The sequence below is a fragment of the Daphnia carinata genome, chromosome 3 (assembly GCF_022539665.2).
Source record: "Daphnia carinata strain CSIRO-1 chromosome 3, CSIRO_AGI_Dcar_HiC_V3, whole genome shotgun sequence".
In the NCBI taxonomy this organism is placed as follows: domain Eukaryota; kingdom Metazoa; phylum Arthropoda; class Branchiopoda; order Diplostraca; family Daphniidae; genus Daphnia; species Daphnia carinata.
In genome coordinates, this window is record NC_081333.1 from 1,739,146 (window position 1) to 1,759,930 (window position 20,785).

The 20,785-nt window shown below is 40.5% G+C and overlaps 5 protein-coding genes and 1 long non-coding RNA gene across 9 annotated transcripts; 1 reads left to right on the top strand and 5 right to left on the bottom strand.

Moving 5' to 3' along the window:
• Positions 1 to 3,121: 3,121 nt before the first annotated feature.
• On the bottom strand, positions 3,122 to 5,266 carry LOC130693490 (uncharacterized). The gene is made up of 3 exons (XR_009001702.2): positions 5,153 to 5,266; positions 4,935 to 5,073; positions 3,122 to 3,285 (listed from the first exon to the last, which is right to left on the bottom strand). It is a non-coding gene; the product is annotated as an uncharacterized LOC130693490 (long non-coding RNA).
• Positions 5,267 to 5,812: 546 nt separating this feature from the next.
• LOC130693486 (sulfiredoxin-1-like) lies at positions 5,813 to 6,593 on the bottom strand. 3 transcript variants are annotated; one of them, XM_057516636.2, is made up of 4 exons: positions 6,434 to 6,593; positions 6,315 to 6,368; positions 6,167 to 6,237; positions 5,813 to 6,064 (listed from the first exon to the last, which is right to left on the bottom strand). In XM_057516636.2, exons 2-4 carry the CDS (start codon positions 6,316 to 6,318, stop codon positions 5,855 to 5,857), a joined length of 285 nt encoding a protein of 94 aa, XP_057372619.1. In that variant the 5' UTR covers positions 6,319 to 6,368; positions 6,434 to 6,593; the 3' UTR covers positions 5,813 to 5,854. The 3 variants fall into 3 exon arrangements, with proteins under 3 accessions (XP_057372619.1, XP_057372620.1, XP_057372618.1); XM_057516637.2 differs by having other exon boundaries at positions 6,430 to 6,592; XM_057516635.1 differs by having other exon boundaries at positions 6,315 to 6,475.
• A 132-nt stretch (positions 6,594 to 6,725) lies between these two features.
• LOC130693479 (proton-coupled folate transporter-like) lies at positions 6,726 to 9,534 on the bottom strand. Of its 2 annotated transcripts, XM_057516627.2 has the most exons (10): positions 9,272 to 9,534; positions 8,962 to 9,167; positions 8,655 to 8,897; positions 8,429 to 8,574; positions 7,915 to 8,345; positions 7,756 to 7,857; positions 7,545 to 7,682; positions 7,400 to 7,483; positions 7,176 to 7,332; positions 6,729 to 7,102 (listed from the first exon to the last, which is right to left on the bottom strand). In XM_057516627.2, the coding sequence occupies exons 2-10, from the start codon at positions 9,097 to 9,099 to the stop codon at positions 6,985 to 6,987; spliced, it is 1,557 nt and encodes a 518-aa protein (XP_057372610.1). In that variant the 5' UTR covers positions 9,100 to 9,167; positions 9,272 to 9,534; the 3' UTR covers positions 6,729 to 6,984. The 2 variants fall into 2 exon arrangements, with proteins under 2 accessions (XP_057372612.1, XP_057372610.1); XM_057516629.2 differs by having other exon boundaries at positions 6,726 to 7,102; positions 7,217 to 7,332; positions 8,962 to 9,418.
• A 29-nt stretch (positions 9,535 to 9,563) lies between these two features.
• LOC130693481 (lysosomal proton-coupled steroid conjugate and bile acid symporter SLC46A3-like) lies at positions 9,564 to 11,984 on the bottom strand. The gene is made up of 7 exons (XM_057516630.2): positions 11,677 to 11,984; positions 11,213 to 11,604; positions 10,714 to 11,144; positions 10,553 to 10,654; positions 10,347 to 10,484; positions 10,047 to 10,287; positions 9,564 to 9,976 (listed from the first exon to the last, which is right to left on the bottom strand). The coding sequence occupies exons 1-7, from the start codon at positions 11,776 to 11,778 to the stop codon at positions 9,886 to 9,888; spliced, it is 1,497 nt and encodes a 498-aa protein (XP_057372613.2). The 5' UTR covers positions 11,779 to 11,984; the 3' UTR covers positions 9,564 to 9,885.
• Positions 11,985 to 14,115: 2,131 nt separating this feature from the next.
• On the top strand, positions 14,116 to 18,025 carry LOC130693485 (fasciculation and elongation protein zeta-2-like). The gene is made up of 8 exons (XM_057516634.2): positions 14,116 to 14,539; positions 15,447 to 15,555; positions 15,646 to 15,807; positions 15,892 to 15,991; positions 16,054 to 16,334; positions 16,603 to 16,678; positions 16,780 to 16,845; positions 16,939 to 18,025. Exons 1-8 carry the CDS (start codon positions 14,187 to 14,189, stop codon positions 16,953 to 16,955), a joined length of 1,164 nt encoding a protein of 387 aa, XP_057372617.1. The 5' UTR covers positions 14,116 to 14,186; the 3' UTR covers positions 16,956 to 18,025.
• Positions 18,026 to 18,214: 189 nt separating this feature from the next.
• Positions 18,215 to 20,775, bottom strand: LOC130693488 (acyl-CoA:lysophosphatidylglycerol acyltransferase 1-like). Its single transcript, XM_057516639.2, has 7 exons — positions 20,339 to 20,775; positions 20,012 to 20,077; positions 19,745 to 19,950; positions 19,479 to 19,684; positions 19,136 to 19,406; positions 18,899 to 19,050; positions 18,215 to 18,821 (listed from the first exon to the last, which is right to left on the bottom strand). Exons 2-7 carry the CDS (start codon positions 20,023 to 20,025, stop codon positions 18,579 to 18,581), a joined length of 1,092 nt encoding a protein of 363 aa, XP_057372622.1. The 5' UTR covers positions 20,026 to 20,077; positions 20,339 to 20,775; the 3' UTR covers positions 18,215 to 18,578.
• Between the last annotated feature and the right edge of the window lie 10 nt (positions 20,776 to 20,785).

Sequence of the window (20,785 nt, forward strand, 5' to 3'; positions counted from 1 at the left end):
GTTGAAATTGGTCAATTTAATTCACAGTGCTACCAGATGACAAGATCTTGTGCCAATGAAGATTGTTTTTCTTTCTTTCTATACTAAGTAATTGTGTTTGACACATTGTAGAGAGAAAGAGAATTTACTCTTAAGATTTTTAAATTCTGGTTTTTGTTTTGTTTTCACCAGTAAAAAGCGACTGTGGTAGAGTGATAGAAGGTGTTTAAAGAAAAATTTCTGGTAGCTAAATTTTCAAGTGAAACAGTGAGTTCTGAGGTTAGTTGTATTCTAAATATGGTGAGGTTTGGAATAAGTCCAAAAGAGTAAATAAAATACACACGAACAAGTAAATTAAACGGAATAATTTTTATTGTCCCTCCTCCACCCTACAATTCCGCCACTATTTTACATAATATACAATACACGAATACATATTTACATACATATACACATACATACATAACTAGTTAACCCCTTGGCTGCCAAGCCACGCAACCCGTAGGTTGCTGAAACTACATTAGCTACTCGTCGCGTCTGAAGGATCCCGACCAAGGGGGGACTTGTCCGAAGACAAGTCCGGGCTGGCACGGTGATAGAGGCTATTCCGGGAATGCACACCCCAGGCTTTCTATCACCGTACCGAAAAAGAGAAGTCCCTACTGGTGCATTGCCTTACGTGCACCTAAAGGCACAAGGCCTTTAGGCGCACTGGCGACTGTTCCCCCCATGGCCATGGGGAAGAACAGCGCCCGGTTCCCTACAACCTACAAAAAAAAGGGAGCAAACGGAGTGGCAGCCAAGGGGTTAACTATACAATACAACACAACATACAAAAATACAAAACAAGACAGTACCCGGGAAGTTCCACGACGACGTCACGTTCAATCGCCTTTTTTCCTGGATCTGGTTGTTTCATCGTTGTGAGCCACAAGCGAACGATGGCGATGAGACGAAGAGGTAGGCAGCGACGAAAACAGCGCCGAGGCGATGAGAGGAAGGCGAAGGCGATGACGGCGATAAGGCGAAGACGGCGATGAGGCGAAGGCGAAGACGGCTTTGAGGCGATGGCGAAGACGTCGATGAGGCGATGGCGAAGACGTCGATGAGGCGAAGGCGAAGACGTCGATGAGGCGAAGGCGAAGACGTCGATGAGGCGAAGGCGAAGACGTCGATGAGGCGAAGGCGAAGACGTCGATGAGGCGAAGGCGAAGACGTCGATGAGGCGAAGGCGAAGACGTCGATGAGGCGAAGGCGAAGACGTCGATGAGGCGAAGGCGAAGACGTCGATGAGGCGAAGGCGAAGACGTCGATGAGGCGAAGACGTCGATGAGCGAAGACGTCGATGAGGCGAAGGCGAAGACGTCGATGAGGCGAAGGCGAAGACGTCGATGAGGCGAAGACGTCGATGAGGCGAAGGCGATGACGGCGATAAGACGAAGACGGCGATGAGGCGAAGGCGAAGACGGCGATGAGGCGAAGGCGATGACGGCGATAAGACGAAGACGGCGATGAGGCGAAGGCGAAGACGGCGATGAGGCGAAGGCGAAGACGGCGATGAGGCGAAGGCGAAGGCGAAGACGGCGATGAGGCGAAGACGGCGATGAGGCGAAGGCGAAGACGGCGATGAGGCGAAGGCGAAGACGGCGATGAGGCGAAGGCGAAGACGGTGGTGAGGTGAAAATTAGGACTTTATTTCTTGTTGGCCCTGGATAAGAGATGTAAAGAAATCAGAATAAAGAATAAGATTTAGGGAAATCAAATAACACAATATCTAGGAAACACAAAAGTCATGATATGGAAAACAATAGTGAGCAGGATGAATAAAGATAAATGCCTTAAATCATAATAGCTAAACTTGTGGATGTGAGCTTAAAACAGTCCAGTCAATCCTTTAGAGTCAACATGATCCTACATGAGAGGGTCATTGCAAAGTCTCTAGCATTAAATTAAGAAAAAGTGTTTCTGTTGTGCCCTGTCAAAGAACTGGGAGACAGTAAACTCCAAAAGCATAAGAATACATCTACCACGGTCTGGGCATTAATTGTATCTTATCTGCTGTTCTACTTGTCATTTGTTACCATACCAGGTTTCCACCTGCTCAGATCTAACAAGATGCAAAAAAAATTATATCTGGATAAAAATAATGGTTCTGTGTTACTTACTTCCTAGTTTAGATGCACAAAACGATGGGAAAACTTAAAAAAATCGCAGAGCTAAATCATTTCCACGTTCAGTTGTTCCCACAGGTAAAATGGCTGACGTGCAGACGACGGTAACGTTCAATCCTATGGGTTTTAATCATGGCCTACTATAATAACGGCCAGCAAGCGCGCAATACCCCCTGCGCCTAAAACTAAATTGCCAGAGGGGCCTAATACCCCAAACCGAGCTCCACTTTCCACTGTTTGGTAACTAATACAGAATTGAAATGAGTGGAAAAACCAGTGGAAAGTGGAATTCTGTTTGAGGTACTACGACAGTAGTACCTCTCCACCATTGCCAATCAGTGGAAAAAGTAAAAGAAATTGGAATGGGTGGGATGAAGCTGTAGAAAGTGGACTTCGATTTTGGGTATTAGGCCCTCTGGCAATTCAGTTTTAGGCGCAGGGGGGTATTGCGCGCTTGCTGGCCGTTATTATAGTAGGCCATGGTTTTAATTCAACACAAACACAACAAACGATTGTTTCAACTAATTTTATTAGGCATCCTGGACAATTTAGGTACACTCACACTAAGCGACAGATTTGATTTATAAGTCAGGATGCTTTGAATGCAAATTTTCCGGTTAACAACTCTGAACTAAACAAGTTCAGAAATACAAAATACTCAACAAAAAGGAATTACACATTCGTAAGTCCCGCAAAATTTGGAGCTGGAACGAATTTTTTAATGGGCAAAATATACGATTTTGGATATTTTTATTGTTACCTAATTCACAGGATATCCACATAATCCCAAACCGTGCGCGTAACTCGAGAATACGATTCTCTTTTTTTTCGCTGACTTGTTTTTATGGCTCCTTGGTTTCAATACAGATTGAATAAGGACTTCGTACAATTTGTCGCCTTAACTGCAGGCCATAGACGGAGTGCAATGCATCACGTTTTGATACAAGTTTAAAATTTTGTATTGACCCATCTCCACATATTATACTTATGGTGCAGTTATCGACGCAATGGATGAATGCATTCATTATTGATAGACAATCGGTGGTGGTGATCTGGTTATTGTTTTATGATCCATGGCTTCTTGCCGTCCGTCTTGGTGTCCGGCAATTGCTTTTCTAATCCGTATTACATCCATCTAAATAATGATAAACTAAATATTAGTAACGGAAAAAAAGGTTTAATTAGATCAAAAAGATCACTATCTGCTTACGACAAAGACCAGACTTAAGTTCAACTGAACTGGAAGATGAGACGGATTCAATGCAATTCACTCGCATGAATTGATTGAAATATTTAAAACTATTGCTAGAAGAAAAAAGGCTTTCAGTAGCTACCGACTTTTATCGCACTCTACTTTTGATGAGAGAAAACAAGCATCACGGATGTGGCATTATTTAAGACAGTAGCAATATTTGCAGCTCAGTCAGGTAGCAATTGTCCCTTGAAACCCATATAGTGCTTAAGAAACAACTTAGTTCATAGCATAAGAAGAAAGTAATCTATTACACTTTAGAGTTTTTAATTTATAAATGTAGTATTGGACCTATTTACCCTATTGTTTTGCTCTATGTAGTACTATTTTTTAAAGCCAAAAATAAAGCTTTACAAGAAAATGCTTTTTTTTATCTTGCATTTAATTGCCCTGGGAGGAAATCTGTGGTTTATTTTAATGACTGCTATATCAGTATTGTTCATGCTTTCAATGTTACCAACCGTGATATGAAAAGAACTGGTAGACCCCTAATCAATCAACAACCATTGGTTTTGATCCTCTAGAAGCAATACAGGGTCACTGGGTCAGCAACCACTTCAACCACATCTTCTACACTGCATAAATTAATGCAATGAACAATTTTGTTGGCAACAAGATTCATTGCAATGGATTCTCCCATTTAAAAATATGGTGAGAATAGGAAACATTTTATAATCATTTTTCAGTACAGTGCCGGTCCACTTATAGAACCGCTTAGCTATAGAACCAGCTCGGTTATCGAACCGATTTTTCCTTGCCGTGTTTCAGCGCCGCCATTGGCTGTATTTTGAACTAAATCCATATTTTTGGGTTCGAACGTACGGATTACGCATTTTAAAACGTACAAGCACATGTTATTGAAATTGGTTTTAGCAATTTTAGACAATAGTACAAATTGGCTTAATGACTTTACGTAAAATAATAGCCTTCCAAACGAATTCAGGCGGAAAACAATAAAACAAATGACTTATCGTGCTGCTTTTCTCTTTGCCTTTTAATGTTATCAGAATTTTTAAATAACTGTATTACAAAATGACACTTTTCGTGTCGTTTTGTTTTTTTCCATTTATTAATTATGGGCGCTGAAACAGGGGAAATAAAAATCGGTTCGATAACCGAGCCGGTTCCATAGCTAAGGGTTTCTAGAAGTGGACCGGCATGTATCTTATATAATGACCAATCGTTGATGGGGCATTCTCTTTGTGGTAGAACCTTATTGTTGGTAAAATAATGCAGGAATGGTTGAGGTATTAAATTCTAATATGAGAACCCCCTTCCCCCTATTCTGGGTAGTTGCATAGAGATCAGCACTATCCCTGTGCTATTCGCTTTTACATTCAAATACTGTAAAAATCTGTGTGATGAAAGAATCGACGATAGGTGGCTCTGAGATCGGCTGCTCGGTTATAGAACCATTCAGTTATAGAACCGCGCACAGGCCGGTTCTATAACTGGACCGGCACTGTATAATACTTTCGAAGTCACTGAAGTTGGAAATTCAGTACTTTGAGCCACTACCGAAGCAGATTTACCATCCAGCACTTTCTATGAACACATTTATCCACAGCAAACATGTTCACATCTCAAATGACTGGATGCAACAAATACCATAGGATACAACTGCAGACCACATGGCACGGGACGCGGGATCTACAGTACATGTGATGCAACCTGTGAAAAAAGTAAATACATCTTATTACTTCGTTTGTGGTGTTTAGGTCAAATCACTCAAACCAATTGATAATCTTACGAGGCATGTAACTTTATCCATGTCTGGTTGTAAAACGCGTATGGTAGATGTGTTCTTAAAACTTGAGAAATTTTTCGACATCAGCACCCAATATCGCGAAACTCAACACTTGCCCCATACAGAACACATACATGTCCAATTGATCCTAGTTCCTTGCGTACACCTGGTATGCTATGTATCTAACGCCACCTGACGTCCAACAGTTTCTAGCGCCTCTTATGGAGATAGATGTCATCCTGCGAAATGCCATCTATCAATACCATTCTGAAGCTTAAATTTTTAAACAGTCTAAAGCTGTCTGTGACTTAAGTAAAGAATTAGTTACGGACAAAGAAAAAAAATTAATCAATGGCAAACTAAATTATAAGAAATTCCCATAATCTGTTTTCCCCTTGAGGAAACACTCTTCTTTATTTAAATACGCATAAACCCAACACTCACTTTGCTACAGTCCGGCGCGTCGTTTGAAAAAGCAAAGACTAGAGAAAATGTCAAAAGATATTTCCTTTCGTCTAGTATTATAAATATCCCTTACACTTACCACACACTAATACTATCAAATCTGAATTCTGATTCATGTGTTAATGTATATTATAGTAATATGTTATTAAACTTCTTACACATTACCATATTCCCTAGTACTCTCTGTTAAAGATTGAGTGTGACCCATGACCATTGATTTATTCTAGGCTGTTTTACCATTTACTTTAAGTCTGGTGTAGAACTACCTAAGTAAACTTTAAGGTCATTAATATTGGAAGTTATAAGCTTTGCTCGAATTGTTTTCATTCCAAGTTTCTTATGGGCAGCATAACGGTGACAACCTCCAAATGAGTAATAATAATTCCCTCCATTGCTTCCTTTTATCCAAAGGATATCGATTGGGGGAACTTCATTTTTTCTCGTGGCATCCTTGAGATTTTAAATAGAAAGAAATTTTTAGTAAAAACTGAAATTTAAAGCAATTCTGGACACTCTATGCACAATACAGTATGGAATATTTTTATGCAATACCTTAAGTGTTTCAACCAGACTGTCTACTTTGCTGTTGTTAAGATCAGGAGGAAAGGGCCGAATGATGTCTTCTGCCAAAATTTAGATATTTAAGCATTTAGTCAAATTCTGTGGTGACTAAAAGATTAATAATTCTTTAACTACTTACCCATAGGAACATCATAAATGTCTACGATTTGATCACCGTGAATACTTGTAACATCTGACACACAAGACATATTGCGTCATGTGTCAAGAATCCCCCGTTTGGCTATGTCACGCACATACCGTTCTAATCGAGTCCACGATTTCGAAATCAGTTGCGAAAAAAGAAAGTGACTTCAAGGAGAATTACAGAATACTTCCAGATCGGATGCGGTTTAGATCAGATGTTTGTTTACATTTTGGTTTACAAAGTTGCAAGTTTTCCGTTTAAGTTTTCTTGACAAACCGCGTTTCGCACTTTCGTGTGTTTAATATTCAATAATTTCGCAGCATAACGAACAAAAATGTAATAATAATCATAGATATAATAGATATAGCGTGTTTTTACACAGAGCATTTCACACATAGTTATATAGAGTTTATTTAAGGTTCAAAAGAGCGCGGCAAATTCAAACCATACACGCACATCTTAAAATAAGCTCTCCTGTTCTCCATTACATCAACCTTTCCAACTAATTAATAGCCCAAAGTGTCCGGCCAGGAAAAGCAATTTTTATATCAAATTTAGTTCGAACTGGTGTACGAAATGTGACAACTGTATTAGAGTCCAAACGGAAAGTTCCCATTCTTTTTGCTTTTGTCCAAAACAAGGGTAAACGATACTGTTGAGAACCTCATAAAGCAAAATTACTAGTAACCGACTTTTTCAACGGAGTTGGTGTCTCACTGCATTCGAGAAAAGGTTGGACTTGATTTAACTGTGAATCTTTCCATTTCAACAGAAGCAATATCCTGCGTATTACATGCAAACATTAGATCAAAATACACTCTATCGTATAGCTATGAGTACCGAAATTTTAATTACCCAAATAAGATCAGTACGACAAAAACTGTGCAAGCCCTCACTAGATAAACGCATCCTGGAAAGAAACTAAGAGTCGCTTGATATATCAAGTTCATCGTAGGAGCAGTTATTAATGGCACTAAAGATTCAAGTGAGGCAAGTACCGAATATGCATAACCTGAAAATTTAACAAGTATGGAGTGATTATTTTTCTTTCAATAGTACTATAATAAGAATCAGCGTACTCAACGCATCGCTGGACAGTGTTTTGGAAAAGATGGAGCGTATTACGATACTGGCGATGGGCCCAAATGTACTACCAATCGATGCTGAATCGCCAAACCAAATAGGAAACATTTAAATAAGTTCATGTCATACTAAATTACTTACATAGATAAACCATTAAGGGAGATACAGCAAATGCGATTGTAAGATAGGCTCCTATGTTTGCTAGCAGGGAAATAATCCCCATTATGCCATCGCTCACTTTAAAGTATCCACTCAAGACGGGTAGGATGACTAAAATTCCTGTAATACAAAAATATTATTTAATTTTAAAAAGGCTTTTCACGTCTATTACATAGAAATAAAACTCTAATACCAAACGAGGAAGAAGCACTGACCAAAGTGACAAAGAACGCCCAGTCTGGCGCATCCCAACCGAACTTTTTCCTGGTATAGAAGTAGCCGACGGATTGGCTTCCTGAAAAGAACATACATTTTTCAAATCGAATACTATAAACAATAACGAAGAACACACCTTGCGAAAAAAGAAGCAGGCACATAAGCGCTATCAAAATCGATATGCATGCTCTTTTATATCCTTCGCGGCGTTTAAATGTCTCAGCAAAGCAACGAAATAGATTTTGAAATACATCCAGGCAACCCTCTTTGGCAAGCTCCATTCTCTTCGTTTTAACTGATTTTCCATACAGTGCTTTTTCCAGCACGGTTTCTTCACTTGTTTTGCTAAATGATTTCTGCCCAAGTGAATCTTTAAAACCAAACAGGATGTAAAGAAATGCGAGACTGTAGAAGGCGAGCGCTGTTCCCCATATCGCTATATTGCCGCCGCTCGCATAGATGTATCCGCTTATCAAATTGCCAATCGGTACGGATATAGCAACGATACCACCAAGAAGCGAAAATCGCCAAGTTCTCGCCTCTGTGGTGGTTATGTCAACGATGTACCTGTTCCACAAAGTAAAGTCAGTATTTTTGGTTGTGCATTGTGTTCACTTTGTTTAGTTTGAATGAAATCGGGTAATTTGTACCTGTATATGGCCATAAAGAAAATACCTCTTCCACCTGTGAGACCCACAGGGACGGTAGATATTAAGAGATATTCCGCCGGTAAAGACTTGCAGTAGTAGTTTGTGATATCCAACAAAGTACACAATATATGTCCAACTACCGGAGCCTAAAGAGTTTAAGGTAATGTTCCAAATTAAATATTAAGGTTACTCATACTTGAATTTGTTTACAATTTAATTTTCATACCATCATCAACGGCTTCCTGCCGTGGTTATCGCTCCACGGTAATAGAAAAAGCATCAGGAAAATCGATGGTATGTTATCGATGAGCGAGCCATAGATATTCAGAGTACTGACATAGCTCTGAACTCGATCAGCTAGTTCTGTATTGTTGCGGCTAATTCTACTTCGAGGATCGCACTGGCTAGCGTTAATTTTAAAATTTACCTCACATACTTTCTGCAGAAACAAGTTGGGTGTGACAATTCCCTATTTAAAAAAAAAAAGAGAGAGATGCAATTCGTATTAGTCACGATAATAATTCAAAAATTACCTGTATAATATTGGCAGCGAGGTAAATAAATCCCAAAGGCTCTACCGTGATGCGAAATCTGTGATGGTTTTTTACGTTGGAAGGTTCTGGTTGCTCATCTTTTCTCAGATCCGCATTGTCTTCGGTGAAGATAACCATATCCTTGTGCCACTCTTTATACGATGGTAACCGGGAGAACTGTTGGTTAAAGCGATCATTCCTTTATACTATACAGGCGGATTAGAAACCGGGAAAAGTACCCTTGTTAAAATTCTGTCAGGTCATGCAGTCTGTGGATTTTGCAGAGACAGTCATAACAAACCTCCGTTACCATGGTTCGACGCACTACTGCTGCAAGATCAAAGTCAAATTAAGTGCGGCTACTTCTAAAAAATTGACTTTGTCGTTGTCTCCTCCTGTTTTCTAGTTCACCGTCCTTTGTCATGGCCAAAACATCATGATAGGAATATCCAATCAATGTTGAAAGATTTGTTGTTTAGTCCAAGTCTTCCCAATCCGTGAGATCAAGATGGATCAATTTATCGATAATCCATAGATGGTCTTCAATTTGCATTGCACTTCCAGCGTGCTCCGTGAGCCATCACGCATTTTAAAACAGAGGATTAAAAACGTAACTGGTTTGCCATACATTTTGGTACTCGAGGTTGATTTCAAAAGAACATTTCATGAATCTATGAAACAAATTCACAACGGAAGAAGTTTGTGGCAATAAAAGTAACATGAGCGTTTCAACCAGTTGTTAATGCCTGGTTTCACAGTTTCTGAATTTGAGGAGCTTTTAATTAAAACCAAAATTTTCTTATGATGCTATGGGATATAAATCCATAAGGATCATCCAAAGCAACATATCACCGGGACGATGAAGGTAATTAATGTTTCAAAAAATATAACAGAAGATTATGCATTTTGTTTTACTTGATGGTTTTAGGCTTCGCGCGCTTCGATTATATCCAGATCCTCTGAATTGAAAAATACCGGAGTGTTTTTTTCCTTCCACTGCAGTAGCAAAACCACCCTAATTCAAACATTAACAGGACAATTTAGACTCGAATAAAAATTCTGTACAAATTGTGACAGTTACTTACGAGAGAAGTATCAACAACACGAAAAGCAGGCTGCCAAAAACAATGAAGACACAGCCCGGAAAGAGCTCGATGGTAGCCTTATAGATCAAGTTATATGTAGAAGTTGAAATCAAAGGCACCAGAGACTCGAAGGAGGCCAATACGGAGTAAACGTGGCTCAATTCATCACTAAGCACGAGTTTAGAGATCATTGAACGAATCACTACTCCAATGCTGGCCGTCAACACGTTACCAATAGAGGCTATGAAAAAAAATGAGTGGTATTGGTCGAAATAGAGGAAGAAGTTTTTAAAACTTTACCCAAATAAATCATTAATGGAGACACCGCAAAGGCAACCATTAGACAGTTTGCGATGTAACCCAAAATGGCGAAAATACCAATTAGGCAGTCACGAATCTCAAAGTAAGAACTCAACAACGGCAGGAGAAAAAAGCTGCCTGAATAAGATGGAAACATAAAAACGCGTCATTCGATGAACACAGTACGACATTTAATTACAACTTACCAAGAACAGCTGTCAAGCTGGAAATGGTTGAAAACAAGGCAAACTCAGGTTGGTCCCAACCAAATAACTTTCTTGTGTAAAGGTACGTAATGGATCCCGGTACTGCATAAGACAGGAGGATATTAAAATGACATGGAGTGAAAAAGTGGAAACTGACTTACTCTGGAAAACGTAAAGACACATTGATGCCAAAAGAATTGATAGGCAGGCTCGCTTGTAACCGTTACGCGGTTGAAATGTAACAGTGAAGCATTCCCACAGATTGAGAGCTACCGGACTGCAACGGCATCGGACAGTATGTAAGGCAACAAGCTGTTCGTCGTCCTGCGCGAAATTAACACTAGGCGAGTATGAACCTTCTACTTGTTCGTCTTCTGATTCACGACCCCGTGAATCTTTGATCCGAAAAATGGTGTAGAGAAGTGCGATTGCACCCAATCCCAGAGATGTTCCCCATATGGCAAAATAGCCACCATAAGTGTAAATATAAATACTGGCAAAGTTAGCGATAGGGTACGATATCGACATTGAGCCGTACATTATTGAAATGCGTGATGTCCTAGATTGAGTGGTAGTAATGTCTGCCATGTAACTGTATAATTAAGACAAATAAAACAATAGAAGCCTGATACTGGGAATTTAATTAAATATGGTGAATACCTGTTCAAAGCCATTAGTAGTGTTGCAGAACCTCCAAACAGGCCACATGGGATACTTGCAAATAATATGTACTCTGCTGGCCATGTTGTGAAATAATAGTTCAAAATGTACAACGAAACAGAGCACAGATGACCTATCAGCGGAGCTAACATGGGTACTTTTCTTCCATTTTTTTCACTCCAAGGTCCAAGAAATAAAACAAAAATAATGGATGGAATGTTTTCAATAAGAGAGCCGTAAATGTTGAGGTCACTGACATATTTTTGAATTTCTGTCGAATGTTCTGAGCCAGTTTCACTGGTATGATTATGCTGTGCAGTACACTCAGAAGAGTTGAGTTGAAAATTTATGTAACATGTTTTTTCAAGATATAAATTTTGGATCACAACACCCTACAAGATGTAAGAGAATCTCAATTGATTATATAATGAAATAAAGATACTTTCGGACTGGTTCACTATTACCTGTATAACAGAGGCGACAAGAAACAGAAATCCTATGGGTTCTACAGTAACTTTAAACTTGGAATTTTTATTCCGTTCAATCAGAATAATTTCATCCTCCATGGTTATTCTCCTATATTCACGATTAAAAGTTACTTATATTGATGCATATTGCATAAACGAGCTTCAGACAAATCTTCAGCTCGCATTCGCAACCGTACCAAAACGTACGGTTACGAAATCAGTGAATAATGTACAACTACGTCATTTTTTAACCCACAAACACAGGCCCCGAAGGAAGTAAATACCACAACAAAAACTAAATAACATCGGCTGCTTCCGTAGTTGACAAGTCTCTTGTTTTGGTTATGTAAAAACAAGAAAGCGAAGGGAGAATAAACGGCACGAACTAGTACTAGGAAAGGCAGCAATAGTCCAAAAAAGGAGTTGTTTTGATTTTATATTTACTTTAATCAAAGTGGAAAAAATCATAAAATATAATGCTCTTCACGCACCTTGTGGTCGGTTGAATGCACATTGTAGCCTGAAGGATCGCGTGATGGTACCTGATTCCGTAGAGTCTTTGATCATTCTGCCTTTTGTTGTTGTCGTGTTTGAGCCCCGGGTTTAAAGAAATTTGTGATAAACAACAGCGGGGTGTCTGTGAAGATGGTTGTTTTCGTCTGAAAGAAAGTATGACGCATTCTACAGAAAAAATCACGCCTCACTTCAGCGATATACCATCAGGGTATACGACTTACAGTTTTAAATATAACTTTACTGCTTAAATAGCAACCTGATAACAGATAAATTGCTTATGCCCTCGTGTCAGCAGGTACGTTTGCGCTGGGCATCTTTGTACTCCCTTATGAAGTTTCCTGCTTGATTTGCCGTTTTTCCCCAATTAAACTTTGGTCTTACTATGAAGCCGAATCATTTTCGTTGCTGTTTCCTTTAATTTATTTAAAGAAATATTTGTCTCTGGAAACTGCATCCCGGTGTTATCAACCCTATTTCAACATCGCATTCCGACATTTAAGGGTTATATGCGCCACTTATAATGACGAGATTTGGCATCTACCCAGTAATGAGATTGCTAGCCCGAGATCTGTAAGTAATCTCTACTCGAAACTTCTGGTGTTGGTATGGAATTGGCCTGTACCACTGAATCGAAACAAGGTGAAAAGAAAGGTAAGAGTTATCAGCTGATGTGGATCATAATGCTGTAGAATATGATTCACATCGGGGCAGATCAGGAGGATGTCATTAGAAAATTATCCTCGCCATCTTTTTTTTCCAGAAATTTTGCTTGAACATTTGCTTGTGCCTCATGTGTACAGGAATGGATGGTAAACCACAACGGGATGTCTCCAAAAATATTCGTTCTGTGTGATAGGAGGTATGACGCATTCTACTGAAAACATCAAAATGCCTGACCCCATTGACATACCATCGGAATATAAAGTTTACAAAAAGAAATACATAAAAAAATAGGCCGTCTGGTTTTCCTACAGCAACTTCAAAACGCATTCGTAAACAAACAAAAAACAAGGAAGCTGTCAACTGATTTTCCAGCTTATGTCTCAGACGTTCACGTCATTCGACCTTGTAAGAGCAGTTATCTGTTTCATTCCCTCTATGTTAAATCCCGTTTTTGTTTGCTCTCCGACTTGGATTCATGAGAGCGTGACCGACGGTTGCATTTCTTTTTCTTCATAATCCATGGAACAAAAAGAAACAAAGAGACAGATTTGGATTCGTATAAGGTTACCATATGTCGTTTCATACAACTTGGGTGTTATCTTGCGTTTTTGAGTGGGCACGAACTCCGAGAGTCCCGTCCACATGCAAGAATATTGAACGTCCATAGCTTCCGTCTTGAGGGATTGATGGTTATGTGGTTTATTCTTCTTCGATTGTACAATCAAAATGCGTTATTCAAGACAGAAAAATGTATAAAATATACCAATTCTATTGAGCTTGATCACGCTTGGATCGTCGTGCGCCGCAGGCAGTCCATGATCAATATTATACGTTACATACAAATGACGACGGAAAGTCCACGTTGAATGCTGTGCAATTGTAGCTTGTGGTATGCGGCATATTCTCATTTCTGGCCTCCCCACCACATTTCTTTTTCGTATTTTTCCCCCCATTCTGTCTTTTGTTTTAACAACGTGTAAACACCACAACCACAATGGATTACTGATTACATTTAGGTTATTTCTCACAGGAACAATGTCTTTTCGTGGCTTTGATGACTTGTTTTTTTTTTTTACTTCCTCATTAATGATTCTTTTCTTCCATTACTTTTTCAATGAACTTGCATTCTGCTTAAAAATATGACGGAGTCAGATGAATGGCCCCTAGATGGCTAAAAAGAAAGGGGGTGTGTCCAGACTAACCCTCTTTACCAGAAGGGTAGCCGCCGAACCTGCCGATGGGGAGAAGGGAAAAAAGAAAAAAAAGCACTGGTCTCTTCAGGCTTGTATAAGAAGGCTTTGCCAGTTGTGACTGTGGCGCCTTCCAAGATGGCCGAATTGAGCGCCGAGGCGCCGCTGGCGTACAGTGAAGAGTGGAACGAGTTCAGTGATTTCCAGCAGGCGGCTGAACTCAACAACGGCAACGACAATGGAAACATGACTGGCTGCAGTCCGCCGAGGAACAAAGCTTTGGATAATGTCAAGAAGATGGAGAGCAGCAGCAGCAACAACATGGCCGATCACTTCGGCGAAACGAGTAGCTCGCTGTCAAGTTCTCTGGAAGATCTAGTCAACACGTTCGACGACAAGATCACCAAGTGTTTTCGGGATCTGGATCAAAACGTCGAGAGCCTCGCCCCCGTCCAAATACGTAACCAAGACGACATCATCAACGAGTCTCAGTGCGTAAATAATTTACAATCAGGTTACGAGACTCTTATTCAAATTGACGTTACAAGAAGAGACTGATGTTTATCTTGCAGGCAATTCTTTTTCCTTTCTGTTTTTACACTTTGGCGTGAAACCATAAGGAGAGTTATTGATTACCTAGTGGACACAAAGTTTATTTTTATTTATTTTTATTTTTTTGTTTGTAAACCTGAAAGAAGCGAGGCGTCGGGAGCGGTCCACCGCGCAATGCATGTTTTTACGATACGGGGCTTATAAATCTTCTTTGTATATGGACTGAACGTTGTTGTGTACGAGCCAGGTTCTCCATAATCAGAGTGTGAAAGTTTTGTGACCATGTTTAGCTCGAGAGATTCCCCCTACCAACACCAGTCTTATGTCTGACAGACCGCCGCCCATAAAAGACAGAAGACCACCTATTGGATAGGCTTCCCCGTTACAGTTTAACGTTACCTATCCATGACGATTGGTCTCGTATTGTAAGATACGTCCAATCAAGCAACGTCTGTAGATTCCATCGACACCCTTGAAGCCCTGTTCCGTTGCGATCAATAACTCGACGTTGCAAGGCCATAGGAACAGCGTGTAGCCAGTAGTGTGTGCGTTCGCCATTGATCCCAATAAGAATTCCTAGAGCAAGGACATGGCGCGTGCTCAAAAAAAAAAGAATTCTTTTATGGCCCATATTTGAGAAATGGGCAAGTGGTGAGAGACGATATATTTTTTGGTTTAATATCTAAATCATGTTGAAACTGAACATAAACCTTTCATGAAAGTCAAGTTCTAACCAGTCTCTATTCAAGGTTGTCTGATTCATAACTTGAGGGAAAACAAAAAGAGAAAGAAAAAACCGGTTTTGGGGATGGTCTCATCCGTTTTCTTTTGCCTTTTTTTTTTCAGGATGTGGTGGACGTTGACCGGCAATTACGGGAACATCCTTCCAATTGACTGGTCAAAGTCGATGACCCGACGGTTACATTTACCTACTCTTCAGCTATGCGATAGACAGGTAAGAGAGAACAATGGAAAAAAAAACAGTTGCCTTGTTTGAATATGATTGTTTATTCAGTTTATTCTAATAAGCTGTTGGTCTGTTTAGAAACCCAGTCAAGAAGTGGATACGCTGTCGGACGAGGACGAAGCCGTCGCATCCGATCTGGACTTGCACGCGTTGATCGTGGCACAGAACCCGCCCGACTTGGAAATCGAACCGCTTCAGTCAGCCGAGGAAGTCATCAAGGAAATTGACGATCTAATGCAGGTAAAAATATCTCTCTCGTTTTATTATTCCCTTTTTGAAAGATTTTTCATTTCAACTTTGATACCCATCCGGTTTCGTGTTTAGGATCCTTCATCGCCGGATATGAGTGAGAACATGCACCAAAGCCCCGACACGCCCGAGTGCGCCATGCCCTACCGATTGTCGAGTGCCATCCATCAAGAGAGTCAGTAGCCCACTTTTGTTCCCAAATGCTGGTGTCTAACTTTATAACTTTGTTTGTTGCAGAGTTGGAAACGTGGTCCGTTGGCCAATTGAACGAGCTCCTTTCTGAGCTGGAATGGCGCGTTCAACATCACTCAGAAACTTTAATTGCCGAGCTGGCGCTCCGCGATGAGTTGGAATATGAAAAGGAATTGAAGAACACGTTCATCTCGCTGCTACTGAACGTGCAAAACAAGCGTCGCCAAATGACTGCCAACCAGAAGAAGCCGACGACCAATGCGACGACGCCGACTGGCAAGAACGGCAATAAAATGGGCAGCGGGTTCAGCCAGTCCGACTGCAAGGTTAGCCCAACCCATCCTTGTCTGACTCTTTCTGGTTATTCTTTTTTTGTGTTGGTCGTTTTTTTTTTTTTTTCATCTTTTACGACTCCGTGGACTCCCGAAGAGTGTCCTCATGATTTATGACTATGCAGGAGGGTAATGTCAAAAGGTCGTATCTTAATCTCGTTAATCATTCCGACTGGATAGGTTTTTGAGAGGCTTCTTCCAATGTAAAATGGATTTAATGTCAAAAGCATTCCTTTTCTTTCTTTATTGTGTTTTGTTACAGTACATCACGACAGTCATTCCCTATCACCCTGGAAACGGACCTCCAAGCAACCCAACCGTGCAGGTCCTCATCAAAAGTAAGTCGCGAGCGAGAGAAACTTTAGTTATTTTTATTTTTCGAACCAAATTTGTCCCTCATTTTTATGATTTTTCTAACTGGGGGTCGGTTTTATTACAGTTCTCCGAGCCATTGTTGAGGATAGTCCGACCGTTCCGACATTACTTACGGATTACATTTTGAAAGGTAAAAAAGAGATCTCACACAAAACACAAGTCTTCTTCCTTTTTTGGAATTCTACGGAATCTTAACTTTTATTACTTCTGTTGAATTTTTCAGTATTGTGTCCGACGTAGCTGTTCGGTCGTGGAGCCGCTAGTTTTGGTATTATTTTTTTTTTTTTTGTTTCAATATTCTCTTATTTCCAAGTTTCCTTCCTTCCGTCAGTAATGACATCCTCGAGAATCTTACGCAATCTCATTGCAGCTAGCGGGCGCACCTAACGTCCGTCCTACGCGCACCATCCCTTACAATACTTTTTAAACAAGAAAGAAAAGAATTCTTTTCTTGGCAAACGATATATCGGCCTGAAAGGAATTTCTTTCTTGAATTTGTAGTCGAAATCGGAACAAAAAAAATTATCTGACTATTTCCTCTTTCTTTCTGTATGAAATAAGCCTTCATATGTTATTATTTTGGCAGTCTCTATCGCGAGAGTGTTCAAACTTTGCCTAATGTGTTTATAGATTTGACTTCGCTTAGGCTTTAGCATTTTTTCTTTTTTACGATTATTTATATACCTTGCGTGATTTTCTTTTCTCCATCCCGACGAAAATGCAGAAAGTTCTAAAAAAAAAAAGAATACAGCTGAATGACGGGGCAGGGATTATTATCATTTCATCGGTGATTAGGCCTCTTTGATATTCCTCCCTTCTACGAATGAGAACGAGATTGAATAACGAGCTTTGAATATGCTCGTCTAGTCAAAACATTTGATCCTAGTTGGACGTCCAATTTCTTTTGATAAGCGACGTCATCCCACCTTTGTCGACAGCGAGCGCCTCCCTTTTTTTTAAATATATTTTTTCAGGACAAGAACTAAAAAATAAAACGAAACGAAGAAAAAAAAAAGTAACTACGTAGATCTCAAAACCAATTCTTTCCTCGTTCACTCTTCTCCTCCCTGCTGCACTTGACAATGACTAATAAAAATTACAAAGCAAAACAGAAATGAAAGACGATACAAAGATTTGCTACTTTAGACATCAGGTTGATATGATGACACTCTCTGTTCTGCTCTTGTGGCTTTTTTGCGTTCACTTCTTTCGGTTCTTCTTCTTTGTATACTATTTCGTGACGTGTGTGTTGTGTGCCGCCACTTATGGACGTTAAAAAACTAATGCGCAATACATTACAATGCTCCCAATCTCTGCCCACGTACTGATTTTGAAATCATTTTGCTGTTCTAATTACTACTATGTGTGATGTCTAACACGAAACTCGGATGTCTACTAAGTGCCCTGGTTTGTGGTGAATGGACGATGCACTCGGAGAGAAAGTCGAGGTGAGTGTAGTTATCATATAATCAACTCAAGATTATATCATAAAACGGCCATGAACATGTCAAACACTGTGAGACCACTTTTCTCTACGTACAAAGAATCCACAGGCGCACAGACACATAAGATGGGATACTGAAGTCTTGACTTTTGCACGGGGACTGGAAAAAAAAAAGAGACGGGCAGGAATTTTATATTTTTAAGGAATCGATGTCGCAAAAATAGGTAAGGATAAAGGGGAGGTTTTCTACACCGTGCTGATGGGAACTTCACAACGGCCAGCACGAACAGAAGCGTGCAACACGAGACGACACGAACGTAGACGAATGGGGGGGGGGGGAGTGGGAAACAAAAAAGCAGACACGAAAGCTATGTGACTCGAACACGTGTGTGAGACCTTATTTTTTTCACCTCTTTATCTCAGAAAATCGAAGAAAAGAGCAATGTCAGCAAGTTCCAGTGGAACAGCGTGGACGTGATGTAAAGGACATGTAATATGACGGTGCGGAATCCGTCGTGAAGGACTTGACGCGGGCGGCAGAACTCGTCAGGTCGCCGGTGATCTGGAAATTTCCCCGTCGCGTAATACGTGGCCAGCATCGATTCCTTCTCGATGTATCGATCGTAGACCCACTGCTTCAGCAGCTCATTGTCCGTCGGCACCTGTGACATAAAAATATTAGATTTCCCTGCGTTGCCCCAAGTTGTTGCAATAAAATCGAAATAAATCACAATATCACCTCCGAAATGGGATAGCACCGGTAGTGGAATATGGTGTTGCAAGGCGCGGCCGTCGCCATAAAAATAGTCAGAATATCCAAGGGCTTGCCGTCGGGATACGCGATCGTCAGGTCGATGATCCATTTCAGACTGTTGTTCGCCCAATCATCAGCTGCAAGGAATCAAAACAAAGCCGGAAAAGCCGGCATCAACCCACGATCCTTCGGCAGATCGAATGGAAACACATCGGGCATTACGCGAGAGATTGCCGTTGCCGTTAGCCATCATCCTTGCCCTTTGCGGACCAATTGTAGCTACCACGTTTTGCACGGCTCCGACGCGAGGGATGGTCGTGTGATGCAATATGGGTAGAGAATTTTTTAGCGCGAATTTGCGGCTGATCTCGCGTCGTTTACGCAAAAAGCCGCCTTCGGGAAATAGCAGGATCCACGTTCGCTTGCAAGGCATATAGACATTGGACAGGTGAACAGTCAGTTCCGTTAACGACTGCTCTCGACGCGCTTTGCCCTGCAAACAAAGGAGATTTCAAGGTCAGTGCATATATGGCTGCTTCGAACGGTGACTATGGTGACTACAAACCGAGCTGATGAAGAAATCCTTGTGAAACCAAGAAACCAGTCCAAAATTGGTTTTCATAAACATTCTATCCATGATCCACATTATGTTACGGCTACGACCGTCCAAGGCCGCCATTATCAATGGCACATCAGAGGTTGATTGATGATTGATTAGCATGAGAGCTTTATCATTGACTATTTTGTTGATGTCATCACCCATTTCCACAACTGCAATAATCAAATATGAGGATTACGTAGCACTTCTTTAAATTAAACACAGAGACTCACTATCATAACCAGCCGTGTAGCTCCACGCAGACACCATGGAGAGTAGCCACTGGAAACCGAAGCCTTCCAATGTCAAAAAAACTTCAGGGGAAAACCATTTTAAAGGCCAGAGGGTTAGCAACCACAAACAGTGTGTCGGTATGCAGTACAAGTTGTTGACAATGATCAAGAAGAACCGAATGGTACCCCAGATGTACATTAGTAGTCTGTAAGACGAAATGTGGAGGTTAGTTGAGAAAGATATCACATACAGAACACCAATTATACTTTGAAACATCCATGGTGACTGTTCACAGATGGTCTTCAGTCCATTAAGTAATGGTAGGAATAAATCTGGTGAATAAAAAAGAAATGTTACTCATGATAAAAGAGACAGTGAAAAATTGCTAATGAATGAACCAACTGACATGCCGAGTGCTTTAGTGGATAGCAGTTAGGACAAAATACACAAACTGTCTGCTAAAAAAAAAAACATATTTTACTATCAGCAAGATAAGCTTGAATGGTGGCTACAAGGGTCAAGTCTCCTATGTGACAACATTTTGACAAGACATCTGCTGAAACAGGAATATGTCGGTTTTCGTTCAGACTTACCGTTCAAGGAAATAATAACACGAACAACACCAATGACACGAATTTTTCTAATAACGATCACGAATGAGATTGCAGATTGGACGGAGGAAAAACAAAACAACTGGAAAAATTTAGATTATTCCGACTAGGAAATGCTTCGGTATAAAGACGAGGGAGCGACCGGCACATTTCATGCCCAAGAACTGCCGAACACAAAAGTTACCGTACCACTCTAGACGTAAGCAAAATGTAAGAAGATTTTCCTTAATTTTGAACGTTGGTTTCGCTCGGTATGATTAAGATTTTATACACGAAATCTTTCGAATACTATTTTAACGGAGTTTTCCCATTTTCTTTAAAATAATATTCCTTATCAAATGGGTTTTCAAGCAGGACCTGGAGATGAATCACACCGTAGGCAAGCTACGGATCCAGTACCGCGTCCGGTACTTGCCATGTCGGCTGCTA

What these genes read in the sequence shown, in the direction of transcription:
- LOC130693486 (XM_057516635.1), bottom strand. Translation starts at nt 6,384, where the DNA reads ATGTCTTGTGTGTCAGATGTTACAAGTATTCACGGTGATCAAATCGTA. An exon ending in CATTTATGATGTTCCTATGG is followed by an intron (nt 6,238 to 6,314) that starts GTAAGTAGTTAA and finishes AAATTTTGGCAG; the next exon opens with AAGACATCATTCGGCCCTTT. An exon ending in GTCTGGTTGAAACACTTAAG is followed by an intron (nt 6,065 to 6,166) that starts GTATTGCATAAA and finishes TAAAATCTCAAG; the next exon opens with GATGCCACGAGAAAAAATGA.
- LOC130693479 (XM_057516627.2), bottom strand. Translation starts at nt 9,099, where the DNA reads ATGGTTATCTTCACCGAAGACAATGCGGATCTGAGAAAAGATGAGCAA. An exon ending in CCTGCTTCTTTTTTCGCAAG is followed by an intron (nt 7,858 to 7,914) that starts GTGTGTTCTTCG and finishes TGTTCTTTTCAG; the next exon opens with GAAGCCAATCCGTCGGCTAC. An exon ending in CAGTGCTTCTTCCTCGTTTG is followed by an intron (nt 7,683 to 7,755) that starts GTATTAGAGTTT and finishes TTTGTATTACAG; the next exon opens with GAATTTTAGTCATCCTACCC.
- LOC130693481 (XM_057516630.2), bottom strand. Translation starts at nt 11,778, where the DNA reads ATGGAGGATGAAATTATTCTGATTGAACGGAATAAAAATTCCAAGTTT. An exon ending in GTGTCTTTACGTTTTCCAGA is followed by an intron (nt 10,655 to 10,713) that starts GTAAGTCAGTTT and finishes TGTCTTATGCAG; the next exon opens with TACCGGGATCCATTACGTAC. An exon ending in TCCATTAATGATTTATTTGG is followed by an intron (nt 10,288 to 10,346) that starts GTAAAGTTTTAA and finishes TTTTTTTCATAG; the next exon opens with CCTCTATTGGTAACGTGTTG.
- LOC130693485 (XM_057516634.2), top strand. Translation starts at nt 14,187, where the DNA reads ATGGCCGAATTGAGCGCCGAGGCGCCGCTGGCGTACAGTGAAGAGTGG. An exon ending in GAGTGCCATCCATCAAGAGA is followed by an intron (nt 15,992 to 16,053) that starts GTCAGTAGCCCA and finishes TGTTTGTTGCAG; the next exon opens with AGTTGGAAACGTGGTCCGTT. An exon ending in CGTGCAGGTCCTCATCAAAA is followed by an intron (nt 16,679 to 16,779) that starts GTAAGTCGCGAG and finishes GTTTTATTACAG; the next exon opens with TTCTCCGAGCCATTGTTGAG.
- LOC130693488 (XM_057516639.2), bottom strand. An exon ending in CGGCAACGGCAATCTCTCGC is followed by an intron (nt 19,051 to 19,135) that starts GTAATGCCCGAT and finishes GATTCCTTGCAG; the next exon opens with CTGATGATTGGGCGAACAAC. An exon ending in GGTGCTATCCCATTTCGGAG is followed by an intron (nt 18,822 to 18,898) that starts GTGATATTGTGA and finishes TTTATGTCACAG; the next exon opens with GTGCCGACGGACAATGAGCT.